At 41.4% G+C, this 23195-nt stretch overlaps 2 protein-coding genes across 2 annotated transcripts in view; one reads left to right on the top strand and one right to left on the bottom strand.

Moving 5' to 3' along the window:
* The window catches only part of TRAPPC3L (trafficking protein particle complex subunit 3L), a 61953-nt gene that overhangs the window by 23290 nt on the left and 15468 nt on the right, over positions 1–23195 (top strand). The window lies entirely within an intron of this gene.
* The window catches only part of CALHM5 (calcium homeostasis modulator family member 5), a 6940-nt gene continuing 4279 nt past the window's right edge, over positions 20535–23195 (bottom strand). Inside the window, exon 2 of the mRNA XM_004702014.3 lies at positions 20535–21345. Coding sequence (XP_004702071.2) covers positions 20956–21345 — 390 coding nt within the window. The 3' untranslated portion in view covers positions 20535–20955. The remainder of the gene's footprint in view (positions 21346–23195) is intronic.

Genomic DNA, 23195 nt, shown 5'->3' with positions numbered 1-23195 from the left:
GTAGCTCCGATACGTAGCGATGCAGACAGAAGCGTGTACAGTATGAGCCAATCAGTGGCAGTAATGACAGAGCATGCGCTGTTACGCAAAACCGCGATAGAGTGAAGCCGCGGAAGTCGAAGCGCGAAGTGGCGAGGGTTCACTGTACATCACTACTGGTTCAGCGTATACAATTCTGAATGAAAAAGCACGTTGAACAAATGTTCTATCTTCAAAGTGTGCCCAAACTGTGGCACCCACATCAGAACCAACCGAAGCAGAGCTTTCTGTGGAAAATGTCAACATTGGATCTCAATGCACAGAACTGGCATGGTGGAGTCATGTTTGAGGAAGTTAGCCAGAGGTACAGCAGAAAACTTCCTCAGGACGTCCTTCTCAACCATGCCAACACTCCTGTTTCTACCTCTCATCAAATAAAAATAATTTCGATGGGGAAACATTAGACATCCACCTTACAGTCCTGATCTGGCTACTTCTGACTTGTGGATGGTGTAGCAGTTTGCACATTGACCTGCTAATTGCAAGGTCAGCTGTTCAAAACCACCAGTCACTCTATGAGAGAAAGCTTAGATTTCTACTCCAATAAAGAGTCACCGTCTTGGAAACCTATGGGGGCAGTTCTACTGGATCCATCGGAGTTGGCATCCACTCAATGGCAGTGATTATTTTTTAGTTGTGACTTCTTTGTGTTTCCTAATTGAAAATAATCTTTAACCCATTTTCTTTAGTTATTGTTGTTAGATTGCATAAAATTGGCTTTAATTCATAGCGAGTTGTGTATTTAAAAAATGAAACTGCCTGCTTTTGAGCAATCCTCATATTGGTTTTAAGTCTGAGCGTGGATGTAGCCTGTATGCCATTCCACCTCGCTGAGGGCCTTCCTCTGTTTCACTGCCCTTCTACCATACCAAGCATTTTCCAAGAACTGGTCTTGCCTGATGTGTCAGTCTGAGTGGAACAGAGAAACAAATTCATAGACACTCATATGTGAATAAGAAAGAACTTTATAGTAAAAAAAACAATTCTATATTGAGAAAACATCCCAGCCCAGTCCAGATCAAGTCCATAAATCCGATATTAGCCCATATGTCCAATACCAGTCTATAAATTCCTCTTCAGACGCATGCAACACATGCAGTGATGCTAACTGCAGGAAGATCACAGGCCAGTGGGTGGAAAGACTTGTGAATTCAGTGGCAGTGGAAGCCTCTCAGCATTGGCATGGGTCTCCAAGTGGCTCCTCAAGCTCCAGGGCTCTGACTCCATCAGCATAGCTCCATGTGTCTTGTCAGCAGGAAGAGGAAGCAGAGATTCTGGCCTCCAGTGAACTATTTATCTCCATGCCTCCAAATGAGGTCTTCAAGCTGTGACCTGAGTGACAGGCTAAACTCCACTCCTTCACTCTTAATAGTCTCAAGTTGACGCCAGATTATGTAACTACCACACCTGATAACATATTCATGGTACATGTGACAAAGTCTTGCCCTCCTCACTTCTAAGGAGCATTCTGGCTGTATTAGTTCCAGCACAGATTTGTTTGTTCTTCTGGCAGTCCATCGTACTTTCCATATTCCCTGCCAGCACCATAATCTAAATGCTTCAATTCTTCTGCACTCTCTCTTATTCATTGTCCAACTTTAGGAAGCATATGAGGCAATTGAAAATAGCATGCTTGGGTCAGGACCACCTTAATCCTCAAAGTGACATCCTTGCTCTTGAACACTTTAAAGAGGTTTTTGATAGTTTGATCTTTTGACTGCTGCTTCCATAAACGTTGATTGTGAATTTAAGCAAGATGAAATACTTGACAACCTCAACCTTTTCTCTTTTTCCCATGATGCTGTCTATATGTCCAGTTATGGGAATTTTTGTTTTCTTTACATTGAGCTATAATTCACACTGAAGGCTGCTATATTTGATCTTCACTGGGAAGTGCTTTCAGCAAGCAAAATAGAGTTATCTGTTTATTACGGACTATTAATAAACCTTTCTGCAATACTGATGCCACATTCTTCACATTGTCCAGTTTTTCAGATCATTTGCTCAGTAAATAGGTTGAGCAAGAGATAGAGCATGGATGCACATCTTTCTTGTTTTAAACCATCCACTATTCCCTTATTTTGTTCCAATGATGGCCTCTTCATCCATGTACAACAAATGGTCCACACACAATGAAGTGTTCTGGAATTCCCATTCTTCTCAATATTATCCTTAGTTTGTGATAAACCACAAGATAGAATGGCTTTTCATAGTTAATGAAACACAGGTAAACACCTTCCTAGTGCTTTCTTCTTTCAGCTACTAGTATAAAAAAGACCATGTTGGCATGGTTACAATTTAAGACTCTCAGGTTTTCAGCTGCTATTGCTGCTTACAGAAGTGTCTTGGTTTTGATGGAGCTTATTTTGACAAATAAAGTTGTTTTTCTTCATCTTCTAATTGTATTTTCTCATTAACTTTTTTTGAAGTGCCCTCATATTTTATTATTGTTAGAAGTGTTATTAAATGGTAGGCAACCAAGAACCATAGGCTACCACTGGCTATTAACTTGTACTATCTCCCCTGGGAATCCAATGGACTTACATGCAAGGCACAAGAGCAAATCCAGTGAAGGTGTAGGGGTAGCTTAATCAGACAAAAGACTGAGAAAATGTTTTGAGAAATGATGTACAAATGCGCTTTGCACAATTGATGTGTGTATGGATTGGGATAACAGTTGTATGAGCCCCTAATAAAATGTTAAAAAAAAAAAAAAGACCGAGTGAGAATCTCATAGGCTTTAAATTAATCTAGTCCATTTTCTGAATTACCTATTGGTCCTAGTGTGCCAAAGGATAAATGTTTGTTTCTATTGAATGGGCTAGAAGGTTCAATGTTGTGATAGGATAAACTTGAAAAGATCAAGGGGACTCAGGGTTAACTAACTAGAATACCTTTACTATTAAACTAAAACTACATTTTTCAGTGTTATGTTTCAACCAGTCTATAAAATAGAACCTTATTGTTTTTCATGCCTGTGTGTGCTCTATTGACTAGTTTATTTTGATGTATTTCCATTCTCCAACTAGAGCAAATGTGTTTTACAAAGAGTGAAAATAAGAGTTGTTAATCACAAATCAATTAGCACACAGACTTTGTTTAGTTTAATATTTCATTATACCATCCTGTGACGTTTTCTCTTTTCTGGGATTTTTTTATCCTTATCTAGTTTGTGAGCTTTTCAAATAAAGGGGTAAGTTCAAGTATTGTTAGGGCTTGGCTCACTGTGGTAGACCAGCATACCATAGATACTCACTAAATACTGTTGCATGAATTTAGAAAATGTTTGAAGTGTTTTTCATGCTTATATACTTTCTGTCCAGGAGATGGCAGTGGTCTCCATTCATCTCTAAATTAAAGCGTCCTACCCTTACCCCTCCTACCCCAGCCTACACCACCTTCCGATTGCTGAGAATACTCAAAAGATAGCTGGTAATCCAAAAAATGTCCACAATCACAAGATCTGAACTGGAATCGAATTCTGGACAGGAAGGTAGCTGATTCCTTTGATCTTGATAATTTTATTGAAATGTATTTCTTTCTCCTATCATCTACTTTTTTGTGAGTGTCGAAAGTTTCAGAAGAGAAAGGTTAATTCCGGCTGCTCTAAGGTCAATAGTGATTAAAAATGCAAGCATTAAATGGACAATCGAGTCACTAGATATTACAATTTTACAGTCAGATAATACATTTCCGTTTACTGTGGATGATATTTCAAATGTATCCTAAATTTCATCATGGAGCCAAGTGGCATTTAGGTAAGTTCCTTTCCGATGCCAACACTGGGGTTATGCCAGGTGATAGGGGTTTACTGTAAGCATATTCTCGGAAACAAGAGCAATTGGAGCTCATGGAAGAACAGAATTTCTTTGCTCGGTAGATTTTGTCACCTCAGCAGCAGGCATTTTGGTTCCCTATTTCATCTTCATCATTCTGGTTGCAATGATTTTGGTTCCTGAAAGTCCCCACCAATCTTTCTATCCATTTGTCTTATCTCCACCTCAGTGCCTCTGCTTTCTTATCGTTTTTGCTTTCTCCTGACTTCTATTTATTTTTGATTCTTTAGGTATTTTGTCTTCTCAATCACCCAAACTGTGACTTTCTCTGTGTTTCATGTTCAAAATATTACAAAAAGAGGCACTAACCTGTCCACATAATCAGCAGCCCCTCTCTGGGAAAGAATGTTCATGCAGGCCACTTCCAGGTAAACTACCTAGCTCGAAGATCCACCTAGTCCACTCACTGTGCCAAGGTCATGAGACAGGAAGCATAATGACAGAAGGAAACGGTCTGAATGTGAAAAACATTCTGAGACCTCACAGAAAAGGGGGATGCCATTAGCAAGAATCTCATTCTTCCTATCTGGGAAAGCAGTAATAGTAAGTTATGACACATCCATGGTTAATATTCTTGGCTGCTAACCCAAACCTTGGAGGTTCAAGTCCATCCAGGGGCTCCTCAGAAGATAGGCCTGGTGATCTGGAAAATCAGCCATCAAAAACCTTAGGAGATGCAGTTCTGCTCTGGCGTCCACGGGTTGCCCTGAGCAGGAATCAATGCCAGCTGTGTATTTGTTTGTTTGCTTTTTCTTATTATTCTTTTATTTGACCGAGAAACCCTCTTCTTATTTTATTTACTTATGCTGGTGCTTGCTATCCTTTGTTCTAGAGGCTAGCATTTGGGGGGATCTTAGTGTAGCAGGCTCTAGTTAGTGTGCTCTCTCCCTCCCTCCCTCACTCAGCAGCCAACGACCTCATTCCAACTCATAGTGATCCATAGTAGGACAGGGTAGAACTGCCCCTGTGGAGTGAGTTGGCATGCTAACTGTAAGGTTTTGGAAGTAAAGTCTCCCTTGAATATTTGGCAGATAATAATACAAGTAAGCAAACTTTTCGAAAACAGTTTCACTTAGAAAGCAGCCCAAGTAAAATCACATTGTTAGTTGCAAGTAAATCGCTTAGAGCATCCTCAGAATGGTAAGCTCGCACAGTGGCTTCGGTGGGAAGGCAGTAACTAAATTCTCCTAAAAATAGTGATGCTGTACGCAGCACCAAAACCCATTGCCGCCAAGTGAACACTAAGTGAGAGCAACTCTCCTGCCCCCACTGGGTTTTCAAGCCTGTCATTTTTCAGACGCAAACTGCCACGTCATTCTCCCACACAGCCGGTGAGTTTGAACTGCTGGCCTTTAGGCGAGAAGCCAAGTGCTTAACCACTGTGCAACGGGGCCACCTTTGTACTATAATAGATGGTATTGTGTTCTTTCTGAATTTCTTATTAAAGAACCAATCATAAAAGTGTGCTCTGGCCTTCAGTTTCTATGAGGGTTTTGCTTTTGTTGTTCTTTGTGTCCAAATCTTATCTAGTCTTTTGCTCCTAACAGTCTGTGTTTTCTTCAAAGAATGCTATCAGAGGTAACCTGATTTTTCAGTGAATAGGAAAGCCACCCAGGTGAAATAAACTTGAATCAGGCAATTCAAATCAGAGACAACAGCTTGTCTTGGGTGTGGGGCTTTTTTTGTTCTTTTTTCTTTTACTGGGGGAAAAAGTTGGTTATATTCATTATGCCTCTGTTGGTTTTTTTTCTTTCCTTTTATTTTTTTCTCTGTTTAGATGGTCTTCCTTGGTTTTTGAAACAATGTATATTTTGAAAAGAAATCCTTTCTCTAAAAGCTACTGTATTTCAAAATTCTGGATTTAAGCCTAACTGTAATAATACACCCAGGACAATGCATGCCATTAGAATTGCACTTTGTTCTTATCCTTTGAATGGTTTGTTGTTTGTTGGTTTGTTTTTAAAACCAGGGTTAAAGTTTAAATCCCAATTTTAAAGTTCCCTTCCATCCCTCGTGTCCCTGCTACAAACCCCTTTTATACACACAACTTATTATAAGAGATGGATTCCGAAATCTCTCTCAGGTCTCAGAGGAGTCCTGGAATCTTTTTGTTTCTATGCAATCCCCGCCCTTCACTTGGTCAAGCTAGCTAAACGATGCTGTCTCCCTGATGTTCTCAACTGGTCCGCTTTCCTTTCACTTCCTTACAGCTGGGAGCACAGCCCTGCAACTCGCTGGCTTTCAGCTCCACCAGCTGATACCACGCCTTGGCTGAGCCTTCGGAGGCATGGAGAGAGAGGCTGTATACTCTCACACAGCTAGTGGAGGCAGAGAGCAACAGAGGACAACCTCCTCTTAGCTCAGATCTAGATAACCTGCCAGGAAACGTCCAACAGTACAGGGTAGGAAGGGAAAGTGTACAGCAGCCACTTGCTTCACCTACATAGGGCAGCCAAGACAGTTGTGACTGTCACAAAAAAGACACACTCAATTCGAGTATGACTCTAGTGTGATCTAGTGGGTATCTTGCCACCAGATCACACTAGAATAATTTAAATGGATGTTGGAGAATGTAGGCATTATTCTATGTTCAATTGAAGAGGGGACACTAGGCCTTGGAATGGTCCAGAGTTTTCAGGGTCTAGGTTGCATCTTGGATGCCAGCAGTCCTTACCAGATGCATGGAGCTTAAGGAGAGAAACCAAAGGAAAGGTGAACTAGTCATTGGAAGGGTCTGGGCAGATGTGCAGAACGCAGGTTCAAGCTCATCGGCATGGGAACTCAAGATGAGGTCAGAGAGCCGTTCTCAACAGCCAAGGGAGGTTCCAAGGTCGATCTCACTCGCCAGGTCTCCTTCTCAAGGCTTTCCTAGGGTCATTGCCTCCTTCCGTCCCTCAGTCACACAATGGGAGCCAATCACAGGCAGCAGCTTTCCTAGTATTACTGTTTTTCAAGTCCTAACTCACAATTTCATGGTGATGGTGGTGGTAAAGTCCATTCAGTTGCTCTATGTTCCCACTTTTTCCAACATGGCATTTAAATAAGTGGGAGCCCTGAGTAAATAGGGATTGAATTCCAAGGAAGTCACAGTACAGCACAACACAGCATTCCAGAGAAGGCTGGCATCCTAGTTGAATGTCAGGCCATTTTCATACTTGGAAGAACTTTAGAACAGAAAGGAAGGGCATGGAGAAAGTGAAAAAGGAAGAACAATTCTCAATACTTGAAAAATGACAAATACTAAAATCAGAATCAATTTACAAAATATTTTTCAGAGTTGTTACCATTTGGGCCAGAAACATGCTGGTGGGTTATGAAAGATAAGAAACTTATCTAAACAAACATCACCACCCAGGCTTCATTCTCCCTAACGAGTCGGCAAGAACTGCTTTATGTAAACACCGCACACTTGACTCGTGCCTCTTTGTACCTCTGGGAGGGATTCAAGAGGAAAAGGGTAGATTTTTTTCTTTGCAGAAGAGTGTGTATGTGCACAGGCACAAGGTCCGTGGGTTTTGCAGACTGCCTGGATTTTACCCAGAAGACCACATGGACTACTTATGGCAGAGTTCCAATATAAATAAGAGGCACCTGGAGGGCAATTACCCTTAAACTTTTATTACTAGCATATTTGTATAACATTATTTTCTCCTTTAGTTACAGAGAAATATCTCAGAAGGCTAAATTCGCAGGATGTTCTGCAAGTCGTGAAGATAGCATGCTTCTTATCTTACTTACACTTCTGTTGCCATTAAAATGTACAGGATAGCTGCCTCGTTCTGGAGGGCTGGTCTCCTTGGAACTATTACCAAAAAGGCTCCAGAGTGAACATTTTAATCTTCTAGATCTCTCGGTGCAGGAGAACTCAGGCTGCCCTCGCTTTGCAGTAGAGAGTCTGAATTTTATTGCATCTGCTTAACTTGTTTGACTGGAGCTCACGAGACAGACTTAACTCCTGAAAAAAAACCTAAGTATTTGGATTGAAAACAGCAGCAGTTTTGGAAGTGTTTTATTATAACCATTATATAACAATTTGTAATGTGATTTCTTACCAGTAGTTGCTTTGAAAATAATTTTAAAAAGCTCTAAGAAATAAAACACTTTATATCAATCTGCTGTGAGGATCCTGAAACGCCTTTGGAAGGTCCATCCTGCACGCTGCGATTCTGCTTAGATGAAAGTCTAAGACTAGCATTGGGTTCAATGATGTGCAAGAGCAAAGGCTTTATATACTAGTCTCTTTAGAACAGCGGATCCATGCAACCTGTGGGTCGCGACCCCTTCGGGCATCGAATGACCCTTTCACAGGGGTCGCCTGATTCATAGCAGTAGCAAAATGACAGTGATGAAGTAGCAATGAAAATAATGTTATGGTTGGGGGTCCCCACAACTTAAGGAACTCTATGAAAGGGTCGCGGCATTAGGAAGGTTGAGAATGACCGCTTTAGAATCAGCAGGAGAACTTTTCCAAAACTTCTGAAGCCTGGACTATACATTTGATCCATTGAATCATATTTTCTCGGAAGAAGGCCCACCAGCCATTGGAACTACTTAGTTGTAGCCTTGGGTTGAGAAAATGAAAGTCTCCTTTGAGAATTGATCAGTCTGTCCTCACAGGAGAGAATCCACGTTTTCTGTGTGGCCCCAATTCAATAACCAGCTCTGGAACATGTTTTTAAAATGGATTCTTAATGTAAAAAATTTTTTAATTTTGGGGAAAAGTAGAATAACGTCACGAATTTAGAACCCAAAATAATTAATTTGAAGACAAAACAAGCAGAAAATAGCATTTATCATGAATGAAAAAGATGGTAAGTTTCACTAGTTAAAAAGAAAAACCTATCTGTTTACTAAAGGGCATATGAGAAAAAATGACAAGGCCAGCCACAAACTTGAAGACATTTATAACAAGTAACTGACAGAGGACATATCAGAATTATTAAAAATCAATAAGAAAATTTGAATACTCACTAGAAAAAGTGTGGCATAAGACATGGGCAGACATTTAATGAAAAACACTGCAGAAGAAAAACAAATATCAGTAAAATGAAAACATGTATAGTTTCATTGGTAAGAAGGAAATACTTTTTAGAAATCACAATATCAGTCCATGATATCCACAAATTTCTAAAATTTAAATGAAAAGGTTGAGCAAACAAAATAAATACCATATATACTCAAGTATAAGCTGACCTGAATATCAGCCAAGGCACCTAATTTTACCACAAAAACTGCATTAAAAATGTGCTGAAAATTTCAGGTTAAACATGAGTATATATGGTAAGTTGAGTTTAACACTTGGTGAGAATATGGAGAAATGAGGTTAATTCTTCATGACTAGTGGAAGAGTAATTTGAAAACAATAGTTTAAAGATAATTTAGTATTTTCTAATAAAATTGATATTTCAAGCTGAAAGAAATGAAAAATTCAAAACTTGAATCTTAAGATCAAAGGATTCATGGATAAAATATGAAATGCTCTAGCAAGCATCAAAAGAAGATGGAAAAATACACATAGCTATATCAAAAAGAATTGGTCAACATTCAATCATTTCAAGAGTGAGCATATAATCAATAACTGATGATATTAAAGGAAGAAATCCAATATGTCAAAAATAAGACTCAAGGAATTGAAGGAATACCACAAGTGAAATGTTTCAGCAAGCTGATGCAGCAATGGAAGCACTCACTAATCTATGTCAAAAAATTTATAAGACCTGGCCAACCAAGATATGTGACCCATCACAATGCAGAACTTATCAACCCCATTCAGTAATATCATATGCAAGTAAAATTTGGTTGATGATAATTTAAAAAGAGTTGCAGCAGGAATTAAAGTTTGGATTCAGAAGAGGCCGTAGCTCGAATAGCATTGCTGATGTCAGATCGATCTGCTGCACAAGTCCTCTTAAAAGTGTTGAGGAGCAAGAAAATCCCTCTGAAAAATAAGATGTGCCTGACCGAAGCCTTGGTATTTTCACTTCCCTCATACACAAATGAAAGCTGAGCAATGTAAGGAAGGCGGAAGAAGAAGTGACGCATTTGAGTTGTGATGCTGGTGACAAATACGGAAGTGTCCTGGACTGCCAGAAGAGCAGACCAATCTGTCTTGAAAGGGGTATAGTCAGGGTGTCTTTTAGAGGCCAGGAGAGTGAGACTACCTCTCCGGTACTTTGCACATGTTCTCAAGACAGACAAGTCCCAGGAAAAGGTCATTGGCTCGGTAGTGCAGGGAGTCAGCAAAAAACAGGAAGATCTTCAAGGACATGGGTTGACACAGTCGCTACCATAATGGGATCAAACAAAGATGGCACAGGATTGGGCCGTTTTTTACTCTGTTGCATAGGCGGTTGCTGTGAGCCAGAGCAGACCCAACTGCACCTAAGAGTGACAGCACTGATGTTGCAGAGATATTTATCCTACATTGGAGCTATTCCTGGAGTCCTGGTGACACAATGGGCCTGCTAAGCACAAGAGCAGCAATTCGAGACTCCACCAGACCTCCTCGGGAGAACCCTGAGGCTTTCTGTTCTTGTAAAGATTTACAGCCTTGCAAAGCCAAAGGGCAGTTCTACTCTTCTACTCTGTTTGAGAGGGTTGCAATGAGTCATAATTGAGTAGATAAGCGTGAGTTTGGTGTCCAGTTAGCAATTCTGCTCACCCCAGGTCACATTCCCTAGAATGCAGCACCTCAAATTTGAGCATACATGCCTGTCCATTTGAGGTGTTAGTGAAATGTAAATTATGATATGGTAGATTATGATATAGTATGAACTCCCTTGTCGGTCAGTGAGTTGCACTTTGGTGACTGGCCTGTTGCTGTGATGCTGGAGGCTACGGTACTTGCATTTCCAATGCCAACAGAGCCACTCAAAGGGAACAGGTTTCAGCAGAGCTCCCAGACTAGGAAAAGACTACCATCAGCATGGCTCCAAGTGGCTTGTCAACAGGAATGCAAAGCAGAGAGAGTGCATCCAAGCAAGGGAATAAGTTCCCAGAATCCTCACGAGAAGGCCACACCCACAAGACATCAGACTGTGACCGCGTTGCCAAACTAGACTCCATCCCTTCTCTCTTAATATCCTCCAGTTCACACGAGATTATGTAACTACCACAGCCTTCACAGAGATTGATTGACACAACAGGACTCTCAGAGGAAACCAGCTTCCAACAACCAAAGGGCCAGAAGGTGCACATGTATAGGCAATAATATATAAAGATTATAAACAAAGTCATAAAGGATAAGAAAGATAGGAGAGAGAGCAAAAATGAAAGAGTCTGACACGATTTATGGTAGCATGTTCACCTCAGCTCCTCTTAATGGTTCACATGGAACTGGGAGAAGTGAGAAAGAACCTTTACTATCTTGGGACATTTATCGGCAGCCATAAAATATGCATACTCAGTAGCTAAATGCATGACAAGGTGGGTGGAATCTACGGTAAGGTCCCAGAGCTCACAGGTGAGGAAACCTAATATCTGCCTTAGGGAAAGGGATGAGGGGGGCTGGGTGATACGCAGGAAGGGAGAGCATAAGGCTGTCTGCTTCTAGAGTTAAAACTGCTGGCAGCATAGTAATCAGCCTTGTGCTTGTAAGAGTTCTCTTGAAGGCAGCACTATTGTGGGAGGGTATAGTGGGGAACGATATTAATTATGAGAATGCGATTGGGACTCACCCCCAGTTCGCAAGGGTGAAGGCTTCCCTCCACCCCAGAAACCCAGCGTTCCAGGCTGTTTAATATATGAGAGTAAAGGATTCATCTGTATACACTCTCTTCCCATTCTCTGTTCCCCACAGAGGCCCGACCAATCGTGAGGATGGCATAGGACAGGACAGTGTTGATTCAGTTATGCCTAGCGCTGAAATGAGTTAGACCCAACTAGATGGCACCACCCAACAACAATTATCTGTGGGAAGAGAGGATGGAACCCTCAATGTGTGCGGCTAAAACCAGGCGAGGGGCTAACTGTAGAAACGATAATCAATTGTTCATCTGTAAGTTTAGGTTGAAGAGGAAGAAAATTAAAACAGGTGCACGAGAGTGAAAATATGACCTTGAGTCTATCCAATCTGAACTTTGAGAACATCACAAGAGGAGATTTGCTGTATTGAGCACTAATGACAGAAGACTGATGAGTTGTGGGAGGACATTCATCCATAAAGAAAGCAAAAGGTCATTAAATAGACAAGAAAGAAAGGAAACATCAGAAGAGACTGTGAAACTTGTGTTTGATCTCAGAGCAGATAAGTCACATGGAAGAAACAATGAGGTCAAAGAGATGAATGGAAAATTTCAAAGGGCAGCTTGAGAAGACAATGTAAAATATTCGGAAGAAATGAGCAAAGACCCAAAGTTAGAAAACAAAAAAGGAGGAAGACGCTCAACATCTCTTAAACTGAAACAACCCAAGAAAACATGCAAGACTCAGGCTTAAATATTAAAAGATTCCACAGGCAAAATATTGAATGATGCCCGAAGCATCAAAAAAGATGGAACGAACCCATAAAGTCAATATACCAAAAAGAACTGGTCAATGTCCCACCATTTCAGGAGGTAGCACATGAACAAGAACCAATGGTGCTGAAGGGCGAGTTCAAGCTATACTGAATGCATTAGCCCCCCCTCCAAAAGGCTCCAGGAATTGATGGAATACCCATTGAAATATTTCCAAAAAGCTGCCAGCACTGCCAGCACTTGCATAAGGCTGCCAGGAAATTTGGGATATAGCTACTTGGCCAATTGCCTGGAGGAGATCTATATTTGTACCCATTCCAAAGGAAGGTGACCCAAACTTTTAAATTAATTAACTATTAATAATAATATTATTATTTTAAATTGGGGGTTCTTATAACAATCCATACATCAATTGTATCAAGTACATTTGTCCATGTGTTGTCATCATCATTTTCAAAACATTTACTTTCTACTTGAGCCCTTAGTATCAGCTCCTCTTTTTTCCCTTCCTCCCGCACCCTCCCACCCTTGTGATCCCTGGATAAATGATAAATTATTATTATTTTCATATCTTACACCATCCTCTGTCTCCCTTCACCCACATTACTGTTGTTCATCCCCCCCAGAAAGGGGGAGTTACACATCCATCATTGCGATTGGTTCCCCCTTTCTCCCCCACATTCCCTTTACCCTCATGGTATCACTACTGCCATTATTGCTCCCAAGGGTTTTATCTGTCCTGGATTCTGTGTGTCAAGAGCTCTTATCTGTACCAGTGTACATGCTCTGGTATAGCCAGATTTGTGAGGTAGAACTGGGGGTCATGATGGGGGGGGGCATTAAAGAACTACAGGAATGTTGTGTGTTTTGTTGGTGCTTTAATGCACCCTGACTCATTCCTTCCTTGTGATCCTTCTGTGAGATGTCCAATTGTCTACAAATGGGCTTTGTTTAGGTCTCCACTCTGACTCCCCTTATTGGCATCAATATGATTGTTTGTTTGGGGTCTTTTGGTGCCTGATATCTGCTCCTGTTGACAACACGTGATCACACAGGCTGGTGTGCTTCTTCCATGTGGGCTTTGTTGCTTCTTTGCTAGATGGCCACTGGTGTAATTTCAAGCCTTCAAGACCCCAAAAGCTTTATCTTCTAATAGCCAGGCACCATCAGCTTTCTTTACCATATTTGGTCATGTACCCATTTTGACTTCAGCAATCATGTTGGGAAGGTGAGCATCACAGAATGCCAGGTTATTAGAATAAACTGTTCTTGCATTGAGGGAGGACTTGAGTAGAGGCCCAATGACCATCTGCTACCTTGATATTTAGCATACAAAAATATGTATATAGATCCCTACCATTACATATTAATGGTTTAATATATTTACATATATACATGCCTTTATTTATACCTCTATAAATATTTTTGCCTCTAGTTCTTTCCTCTCTTTCCTTTTAATTTCCTCCTGTCCCACTATCATATTCAACCTGTGTTTGGCTCTCAGTAATTCCTCTCGGCTACATTGCACTTGATAAAACCCACCAGGCATTCTACACCCTCATTGCCATTGAGTTTAGATCTCTTGCTGTTCCTTTGTCCCTGGGGTTGTTGGCTCCCCACTCCCTTGCCCCCACCTCCCACTCTCCCCTGCCCCCACCTCGGAACCATCTGTCCCACCGCTTTCTCCTTGGAATTGTTTATCTTGCCTATTTTATATAGATAGACAGGAAAAGCAGAAAAAAAGAAGAAAAAAATAAGGCCTGCAAATAGTTCCAGACCTGTCTGCTGACCCTTATGTATGCTTTCTGATTGATGAGGTGCCAAACCTTGCCTTCCAAGTCTGAAATCTATTTGGGGGATTCCTCAGGGACTCTGTTGCTTTGCTCCTCTTGCTCCCTTTGTGTTTTTCCCGGTATGGCAGTACAAAACTGGGCACAATTCCTGCACTGTGTCTCCAGTGCTGTCCCCTGCAGTGCTGAGGGTCAGTGGGTCAGTGAGGGATGTCATGTCTCTGGCCCTACAGAAGTGACCCAACTTTATGGTCAAATTATGTAATAATCTCATTAATATCCCATGCAAGTAAATTTTTGTGGCAATCATCCAACAAAGGCTGCAGCAGTACATTGGCAGGAGTTGCCAAGGTTCAGACCAAATTAAAAAAAAGACATGGAACTAGGCATATCATTGCTGGTATCACATGGATTTTGTCTGAAAGCAGACCAGAAAGATGTCTATTTGTATTATTTTGACTATGCCAAGGCATTCGACTGTGTGAATCATGACAAACTATGATTCACCTTGAGAAAGAGGGATTTCAGAACACTTTATCATGCTCCGACAGAACTTGTGCCTGAATCAAGAGGCAGTTGTGACAACAGAACAAGAGATACTGCATGATTTACAATCAGGAAAGGGTTGTATCTTCCCACTGTACTTATTCCGTCTATTTGTTGAGCAAATCATCAGAGAAGCTGGATCATATAAGGAAGAATGTGGCATCAGGATTGAAGGAAGGCTCATGGAAGCAGCAGTCAAGAGATCAAAAGCTGTGTTGCATTATGTCATTCTGCTGCACAAGACCTGTTTATAGTATTGGAAAGCCAGGAAATTACTTTGAGGACTAAGGTGTGCCTGACCCAAACCATGGTATTTTCCATTGCCTCGGATGCATGTGAAAGGTGGACACTGACTAAGGAAGACTGAAGAAGATCAATGCAGTTGATTATGGTGCTGGAGAAAAGTGAAAGGACCATGGCCTGCCAAAAGAACAACAACAAAAAATCTGTCTTGGAAGAAGTACAGCCAGAATGCTCCTGAGAGGCATGGATGGGAGGTTTCCTCTCACGTACTTTGGACATGTCAGCAAAGACCAGTGCCTGGAGAAAGACATCATGCATGATAAAGTAGAGGAAGGCCCTCAAGGACATAGACTGACACAGTGGCTACAAGAGTGGGCTTAAGCATAGGGACAAATGTAAGCGTGATGTGAGACTGGGCAGTGTTTCATTCTGTTGTGCTTAGGATCGGTATGGGTGAGAGTCAACTTGATAGCATCTAACAACAACTAGAAGATTTGGGCAGGGGCCTGGGATTCTGAATGTCTTCTATCCTGCCTTCCCTACAGCAGGAGTGTGGGCCCTCCAGTAGCATCACCCAAGCACTTGTTAGAAATGCAGATCCTCTTGTCTCTGTCCAGATCTCCTGAGTCAGATATTGTGTGGGTGGAGTACAGCAATCTGCATGCTTGCTGCATGCAAGTAAGCTAAAGTTACAGAACAATTACTGTATCTCAAATTTTCAGGTGTCTAATAACAACCTGCAATCTCGCTAAGTAGCAGAGTTGATTAAATAGCTCTGGAATGGATGTATATCCACTATGGCTGATCCTGACAGTCGGATGACAGTGTTTTGAAGAACCCAACAAGAGGCCAACCCTTACTTGAGCCCAACCTACCTTATACCACTTTTTACTAAGGATCAACAAATAATTATAGTTTAATGTGTTAATCCTTCCAGTACTACATTGTTTGTTTTTTTTTTAAAAATTGATCCACAACAATGTGTTCCCTTTAAGCAACATTTAAGCAAAAATAATTCAAAGCAAAAATCTTAGGTTGTGGGAGAGCTATGTGGGAATGATACGCACCTATTCACTGGTTATCCAATCATGCACAAAGGACACACGACTATATAAAACTGATTGTCAAAAAGAGGGGAAAGGGAGAGAAAGATCATGCACAAAGAGAATATTTATAGGAAACTATGTCTGAATCTAATTTGACTCTACATTTTCTGTTTTTATAAATTCTGTTTTCTGTGTGTTGGTATTTGGGTTATCAATGGCTGTTTATTGCCACAAACTCCAGTGATTGAAGTGCTATTTCCCCTGACTGTGATTTCCTGGGTCATGCATCTGGATGGCCACAGTGGGCGCAGCTCCATAGTGTTTGCAGCCTCAGCTGGGGCAGCTCCTGTGTCCAGAAACAGATGAAATGGAAGTCTTGGTTTTCGCTCTGCTTGGTGGTGGGGTTTCCCGATTCTTCTCTACGTTGTGTCTGATGGGACTGGAACCCTCTCTATGTTATGTCTGAGGGGACTGGGTCCACTCTCGTGACTTAAACAGTTAGAGCTTACTGGGCATTGGCTAGCTTGGGTCTCTTCACAGCATAGCAGTGGAAGGGCAGTTGAACTTCTTTCATGATGATTAACAAGGCAAGAAACCAAGGCTTACATTGAAACACTTCATCCAATCCAGTTTCACTTCTAATATTTTCTATGTGTTTATTAAGGCCAAATTCAAGGAGAGGAGGATAAGATTCTGCCTCTCAAATACTTTGAGTCACCTTTAATTTACCATGATTAACGTTTATTAAAGTGAGACACAGAGGCACCAAAGATGCACTGAAGATATTTTGGCTACAAGCACCAAATCAGAGGCAGCTGTAAAGACTCCTTCCAAAGCTTACATACCTTGGTGGTATTGGTGTTACGTGCCATCAAGCTGCCTCTGACCCATAGCAGCCCGAAGCACAACAGAGTGAACCACCACCTGGTCCTGCGCCCTCCTCAGAATTGTTCTTGTGTTTGAGCTCATTGTTTCAGCCACCATGTCAATCCGTCTTGTCGGGGGTCTCCTCTTTTTCGCTGCCCCTCCACTGCGCCAACCAGAGTAGTCTTTTCCAGGCCCTGTTCTCTTCTGACTCATGTCCAAGTACATGAGGTGAAGTCTCACCCTCATTGCTTCCAAGGAGCATTCTGGTTGTACTTTGTTCTTAGGAGAAGCCATTTGTAGCATCTCTTTCTCACTTTTCATTCAGTGCAGTTACCTTGATAGCTTATAGTTACCAACCAGAAAGCAAACAAAAAAAGAAAACAAACCCCGGGGGCTTAAGTGGAGAGCAAATGTTTTGAGAATGATGAGGGCAATGAATGTACAAATGTGCTTTACACAATTGATGTGTGTGTGGATTGTGATAAGAGTTGTATGAGCCCCGATTAAAGAAAACTACTGCCATTGAGTTTGTTCTGACTCATAGCAACCATTTGTAGGACTTTTGAGGCTATAAATCTGTATAGGAGCAGATACTCCCATCCTTCTCCTATGGAGCGGCTGAGGATTTGACCCGTAAGCAGCCAAAGCTTACTCGACAGCATCATCAGGGTTCCTTTCTAAAAGTTACACCATGGAAATCAGAAACACTTCAAATAACAGCCTCCTGCTCCCACTTCCCGGGGTCGGTGAATATACCGCACATTAGGACTTCACACTCAGTACCACTCAGATCCCCTGAATATAAAAATACTATCGCTACATAGTAGAAACACTTGGGGCATTTCTAAAGTTCCTGATGCTCAGGTCTCGCCTCAGAACAATCACATCCAAATAGCTCCAGGGTGGGACCAGGTTTAAGCCTTGGAAAGCGCTTCAAGTGACTCCCAGGTGCAGCCAATAAGAGAGCCACCGACAGATGCGGATTCTTTCCATCCATCTCTCCTGTGGAAATCTGACTTTTCTGAATGATTTGGGAATATCAAGAGAGATCAGAGCACTACCCACAGAGAGAGTGCACACTCCATGGCTTGTACATTTGAGAAAAAAAGAAAGGGAACTATCAGAAATAAGATACTTGGTTTAAAAAGTCCAGAATCACAAATGTAGAATAAATAGTTGAAATACCCCATGAGAAGAGGTGGCCGTTTTCTGTTGTTCAGGAACTTTGGGGTTCCCTTAACCCAGCGATTTTCAACCTGTGGGTCATGACCCCTTTGGGGGTTGAACAACTCTTTCACAGGGGTCGCTCGATTCATAACAGCAGCAAAATTAGTTATGAAGTAGCAATGAAAATAATTTTATGGTTGGGGATCATCACAACATGAGGCACTGTATTAAAAGGGTCGCAGCATTAGGAAGGTTGAGAACCACTGTCTTAACTCATTTTTCTAGTAAGCGAGTGCTTCATCAGGCTTTGAAATGTCTAATTCCAATGAATAATTTCATAATTTTCTTATCAAGTGTACATACTTTTGGTGGTGCTTCAACGTTCCTAAGTAGGAAATCATGCACAGTTTTAAAAATTATTTTGGACATATATCTATTTTGCTAGGCATTATGTAAAGGTACATTACATAAAATTATGTATTCATGTCTACCATATCTTATTTTTGCAATTCTTTCTGGATAACATCCCTCCTTTTGCATTTAATATTAATAAGTTGAGTGTGCTATAGCATTGAGTACACTCGCTGAGTCAAAGGGAAAAAAAGGAACAACAGAGAAAGAAAATCATATACCATATTTACACATATTTTATTCATGGGACACCTTTGACAAAGTAGCCGTCATATGCCATTAACATTTGTATAACCTACGTATTCCTTGTATGGGAAACATCCACTATTTTCCAACAGCATTCTTCAAACCTTAATTTTATGTAACAGAGTGGTATAGGAGGGAGAAGGATGGGGTTGCTATCAAACACATGTGTTACTCCTTGGGATCAGGGAACTAGAAGTTGAGGAGTCAGTTTGGCACGCTTCCTTAGACCCTCGAAGGGGACTGCAGTAGCAGTTATAGGTGATGTCCCTTTTGGTATTCTCTCCAGATCTCTGGTTTCAGGGTGCCCATCTCCCAGTTGCTGTGGTACAACTTTCTCTGGAGGATTACTCTTGGGTCACTGGAGGCTCCTCTTGTAGTGCTGCCTGGGAAATATTCTCCTCTACCTGGTTCTGGAATGGCACAAATGGTTAAACATTCCACTACCTTGTTTCCCTGAAAATAAGACAGTGTCTTATATTAATTTTTGCTCCCAAAGATGCTCTAAGTCTTATTTTCAGGGGATGTTATTTTTTTCCATGAAGAAGAATATGGTACACATTTATTGTTTTATTAAGAGATCTCACACTTCCTGTCTTCTCCGGCTGCGCTATGGCCAACAGTGAGCTGTACTGCGACGCCTGCCACTAGAGTCCAGAGTCCAGAGTTACGGTAGCTTCGGGGGGTTTTATTTTCGGGATGCCTTATATTTCAGCAAGAGGCAAAACTGTAAGTAGGTCTTATTTTCGGGGGATGTCTTACTTTAGGGGAAACAGGGTAGTAGCTTTTAAGATCGGCAGTTCAAAACCCACCCAGAGGCACTTCAGGAGACAGGCCTGGAAATCTGCTTCGGAAAGGTCCCAGCCTTGGAAATCCCACAGAGCCGCTCTACTCTGCACGCCTGGGCTCCGGAGTTATTGTGGGTGTACATTCTCCAACCCCGGGAGCAGACGTGTACAAAGAAACAATGCTGCAATCCTCAGCTTCTCAGGGATAAACTCATGCTGTTTTTTAATTTTAATTTGTATGTATTTATTTTGGGGATAAACTAATTCATATGTAATTGCTGCTCAGTCTCTTGCCCACCCTGTGAGATGCAAGGAAAGATGGTGGAATTTCTTATGGTCTCTTGAAGCCACTTTGTAACAGAAATATATATATATAATATTATGTACAAATTATTGTATTATGGATATATTTCATAGTAGAATATAAAATGTATATGATCCATGACAAACATGATACTGTAAAAACATTGTACAACTGCTTTGGATGATGTCTTTTGTCCTCTAATCCTACCTATTGGCCATTAGATTCAGGAGGCACCCTGATATGCCGAAACCCAAAACCAAACCGAACCTACTGCCATTGAGTCAATTCCAAGTCGTAGCTACCCTACAGGACAGGGGAGAATGGCTCTTTCGGGTTTCCAGGTGTGTAAATCTTTAAAGGAGGAGACAGCCCCAACTTTCTCTCTTGAAGCAACTGGTGGGTTTGAACCACGAATCTTTCAGTAGCTCACTGCTTAACCCATAGTGTCTATGGCCCACAATATTATTATTATTAGGGGCCCAAAGAACATGTTTATAGTGGAAAATTAATGCATTTTGATGCCGGAGAGTATTTTAATATGTAATACTAATATGTTAATATTTATCTTAGTGTAGCGATATATCTTTAGTGTAGAAGGGGGCTCACAGGGGGCATGAAAATCATGAGGCAGTGGCATATGTTCAGTAGATAGTGGAAACATGTGAAAAGCTCTAAATTTTAGGTTATTGTCTCTTTTCAATTGGTTATTTTTGAGAACTGAGGTCTTCAGAGTCCCAGGAAATTGATTTCAACTAGTAGAATTTCAGACATACTGCATACAGAATGCAGTAATTTAGATAGACAGGACAAAGACCTTTGCTAGTCACCTCTCAGGCCCCACTGTGCATGGCAGGCTATGTCAAGGGCCCCTCCCTCCCACAGAAGACACAGCCTCTGCTCCCCCATACCAAAACCAACACTTGCAGCAAAGAGCAGATCCTCTTGTGTCTTGTTTTAGAACTTGACTTTGAAATCTAAGAACGTAAAGGGACTTCAGGGACCACTGAGTTCAATCTCCAACTAATAATACAAGAGCATCTTTGTTAACATCGTTGACCATGAACTAGATTTGGGAGTGTCAACACTGTTTCCTTTGTATCGTTGTCTTATAAAGAAGCAATAAATTTACAAAGACAGAAACATACAGGTTGCTTTTAATGCACTCGAAGGCTTTCCGATCAATATTCCACACGTATGCTTTGGTTCTGATAGCAGATAGCTATATGTGTTCGGCTGTACCCACAAGCACCATGGTTGTCTCGCTTTCCTCGGGGCAGAGATCCAGACCATCCTCCACGATCTTGTGCAGGGTGCTGTAGTGCTGCCGAGTTTGGTGGAACGAGTATAGCTCTGACGCAGCCTCCCAGGCCGCGAAGGAGGGCAAGGGGAAAGCTTCTGGCCTCTTGTTTTCAAAAAAGCACTTCAGATTCCTCATACTCAGCTTGCTGGCATAATCCAGGAATGAATTTTCCAACTGCTCCTTCTCCTTTTCCACGTATGTCTTCCAAAATGTCATCTGGAGGTAGCTGACTTTAGACCGGCAGCGACCGTAACAAGTGGAGACCAGAGAGAAGAAAGACGCAGAGCAAATCAGACACCAGCCTAGAATCTGAGAAAGAAAGAGATATTGAGGGCATGTAAAAGCAAAGCCACTTTTCAAACATCTTGAGGTGGTTTTTGTCAGTTAAATTAAAAACAGTCATGGTCACACCTCATGTGAAACCATTACTTTTTAGTAACATTTTAAAGTAGCCTTATTTAAACTCCAAAATAAAGTTAAAAGTTTACCTAATCTTTATTCTCTTGTTTACTCCCATTATCCAAAGAAATAACTTGTAGTCAGGAAAAAGAAGAGTACAGCATATTCCATGCTTACATAAATCAAGCCTTCAAATATGATGAGCTATCAGAGGGTTGCTATCTGTGTTTGGGTAAATGTGGTCATTTGAGTAAATGACCAGTTAGTTCCCTAGTCAGACATTTTTAGGCTTTGTTGACCATTTTTTCGTATGTACCTTTGTTTAAATGCAGTATATTTTAGTGAATTTTACGGGAGAAGTGTTATTACTCAGTATCTTTGGCAATGTGAGCCAGATATAAAACATTAAGGAAACTGAAGTTATAAGTATCTAAAAGCCAGCTAAAATCTGGTCCTGGGAGGGAATTTCAGCTAACTCTAAATCTTGAGGTTTATTCTTTCTGGATTTGGGTCGGGGAGGGGGTGGGGTAGGGGTGGGAATCTTCCCTCTGAACACAAACGGTCCATCAGTTTGCTGCTGTTTCATTTGTCTACTAAATTATAAAAATAGGAAGCTAGACACCTCCAGCTGTCTTCTAAATTTCTGTTCCAATCACATTTTTTTATAATTGGAATTCATTCCACATTTGGATAGCTAAAACAATCTCTTTCAAAGTGTCTCTTGACATTTTAATTAAATGACTCTTACTGTTTCTCTACAGATGTGCCTATTTGAAAACGGAAATATAAATATGCAAATAAATGGATTTCTTCATACCATAACTGAACCACTAATATGCTCCAGGGCTCAATATAAGTGATTCCCAAAACCTACGGCAAAGGATGTGGAGTTTCTGTGAAGGATCTGAAATGCTGTCAGATGCCTGTGGCCGTGGGACAGCAAGCTCTGGAGTCACACTAAAAACCCAAACCAAAGCAGCTGCTGACACATCATTTTCTGACTCATGGCTGCCTTAGACTTTTCAAAGACCTCTCAGAATTAGACCTCCAGGCCTTTTCTCCAAGGCGTGTCTCAGTGGATTTGAACCATTAATCTGTGTGTCGGTTTGTAGTCTAGTGATCCCAACTTTCTCTCTACTATGATGACCTCTGTGCCCAAGTTTCCTCAGTGGTACAACTGGGCTGGGGGCTGGGGGCCGCCTGTTCCTGCGGGTCCTTGTGAGGATTTAGTGACACGATCTCTAAGATGTGCTTGGAACAAAGCCGGGCATTCACACACATTCGGTCACTGAATTCAGTGATCACATGCTGTGATTTTTCACATGTGTGGCCTACAAAAGCTGGAACCTGTGAAAGACAGAAACGAGTCAGAGAAGGAAAACACTCACGTTTCCCTCAAAAAGGGGTCATACAAAAGACTGCGCTGTCAAACAAACGTGGAAAACTTGAGAGATCTGGCAAAGCAAGGCAGTCCCATCGAGTTCGAATGCTTCAGATTTCACTGCAGGTTATGTTAAAGTATTGCTGACTTCCTAGTAGCTTCTGCCATTATAGTTAATGAATAAGGCACAACTACCATTACGTGAGTCCTCATATTTACCTCGAATAACCCGTGACCGGCTACCTCCGATTTTCCTTTGCATCTTCTACCTTGCCTTTTCCCCAACCTCTCACTGCAGTATCTGACTCTATTCTTCCTGTGTTACAGACTACTGACCAGTTCATCTTCCTACCTCTCACTGCAGTATCTGACTCTATTC

The sequence above is a fragment of the Echinops telfairi genome, unplaced genomic scaffold (genome assembly GCF_000313985.2).
Source record: "Echinops telfairi isolate 266 unplaced genomic scaffold, ASM31398v2 ScPeMD7_3533;HRSCAF=4204_0, whole genome shotgun sequence".
Lineage (NCBI taxonomy): Eukaryota > Metazoa > Chordata > Mammalia > Afrosoricida > Tenrecidae > Echinops > Echinops telfairi.
Note: the sequence above shows the minus strand (reverse complement) of the source record. Positions and strands in the feature narration are given on the sequence as shown.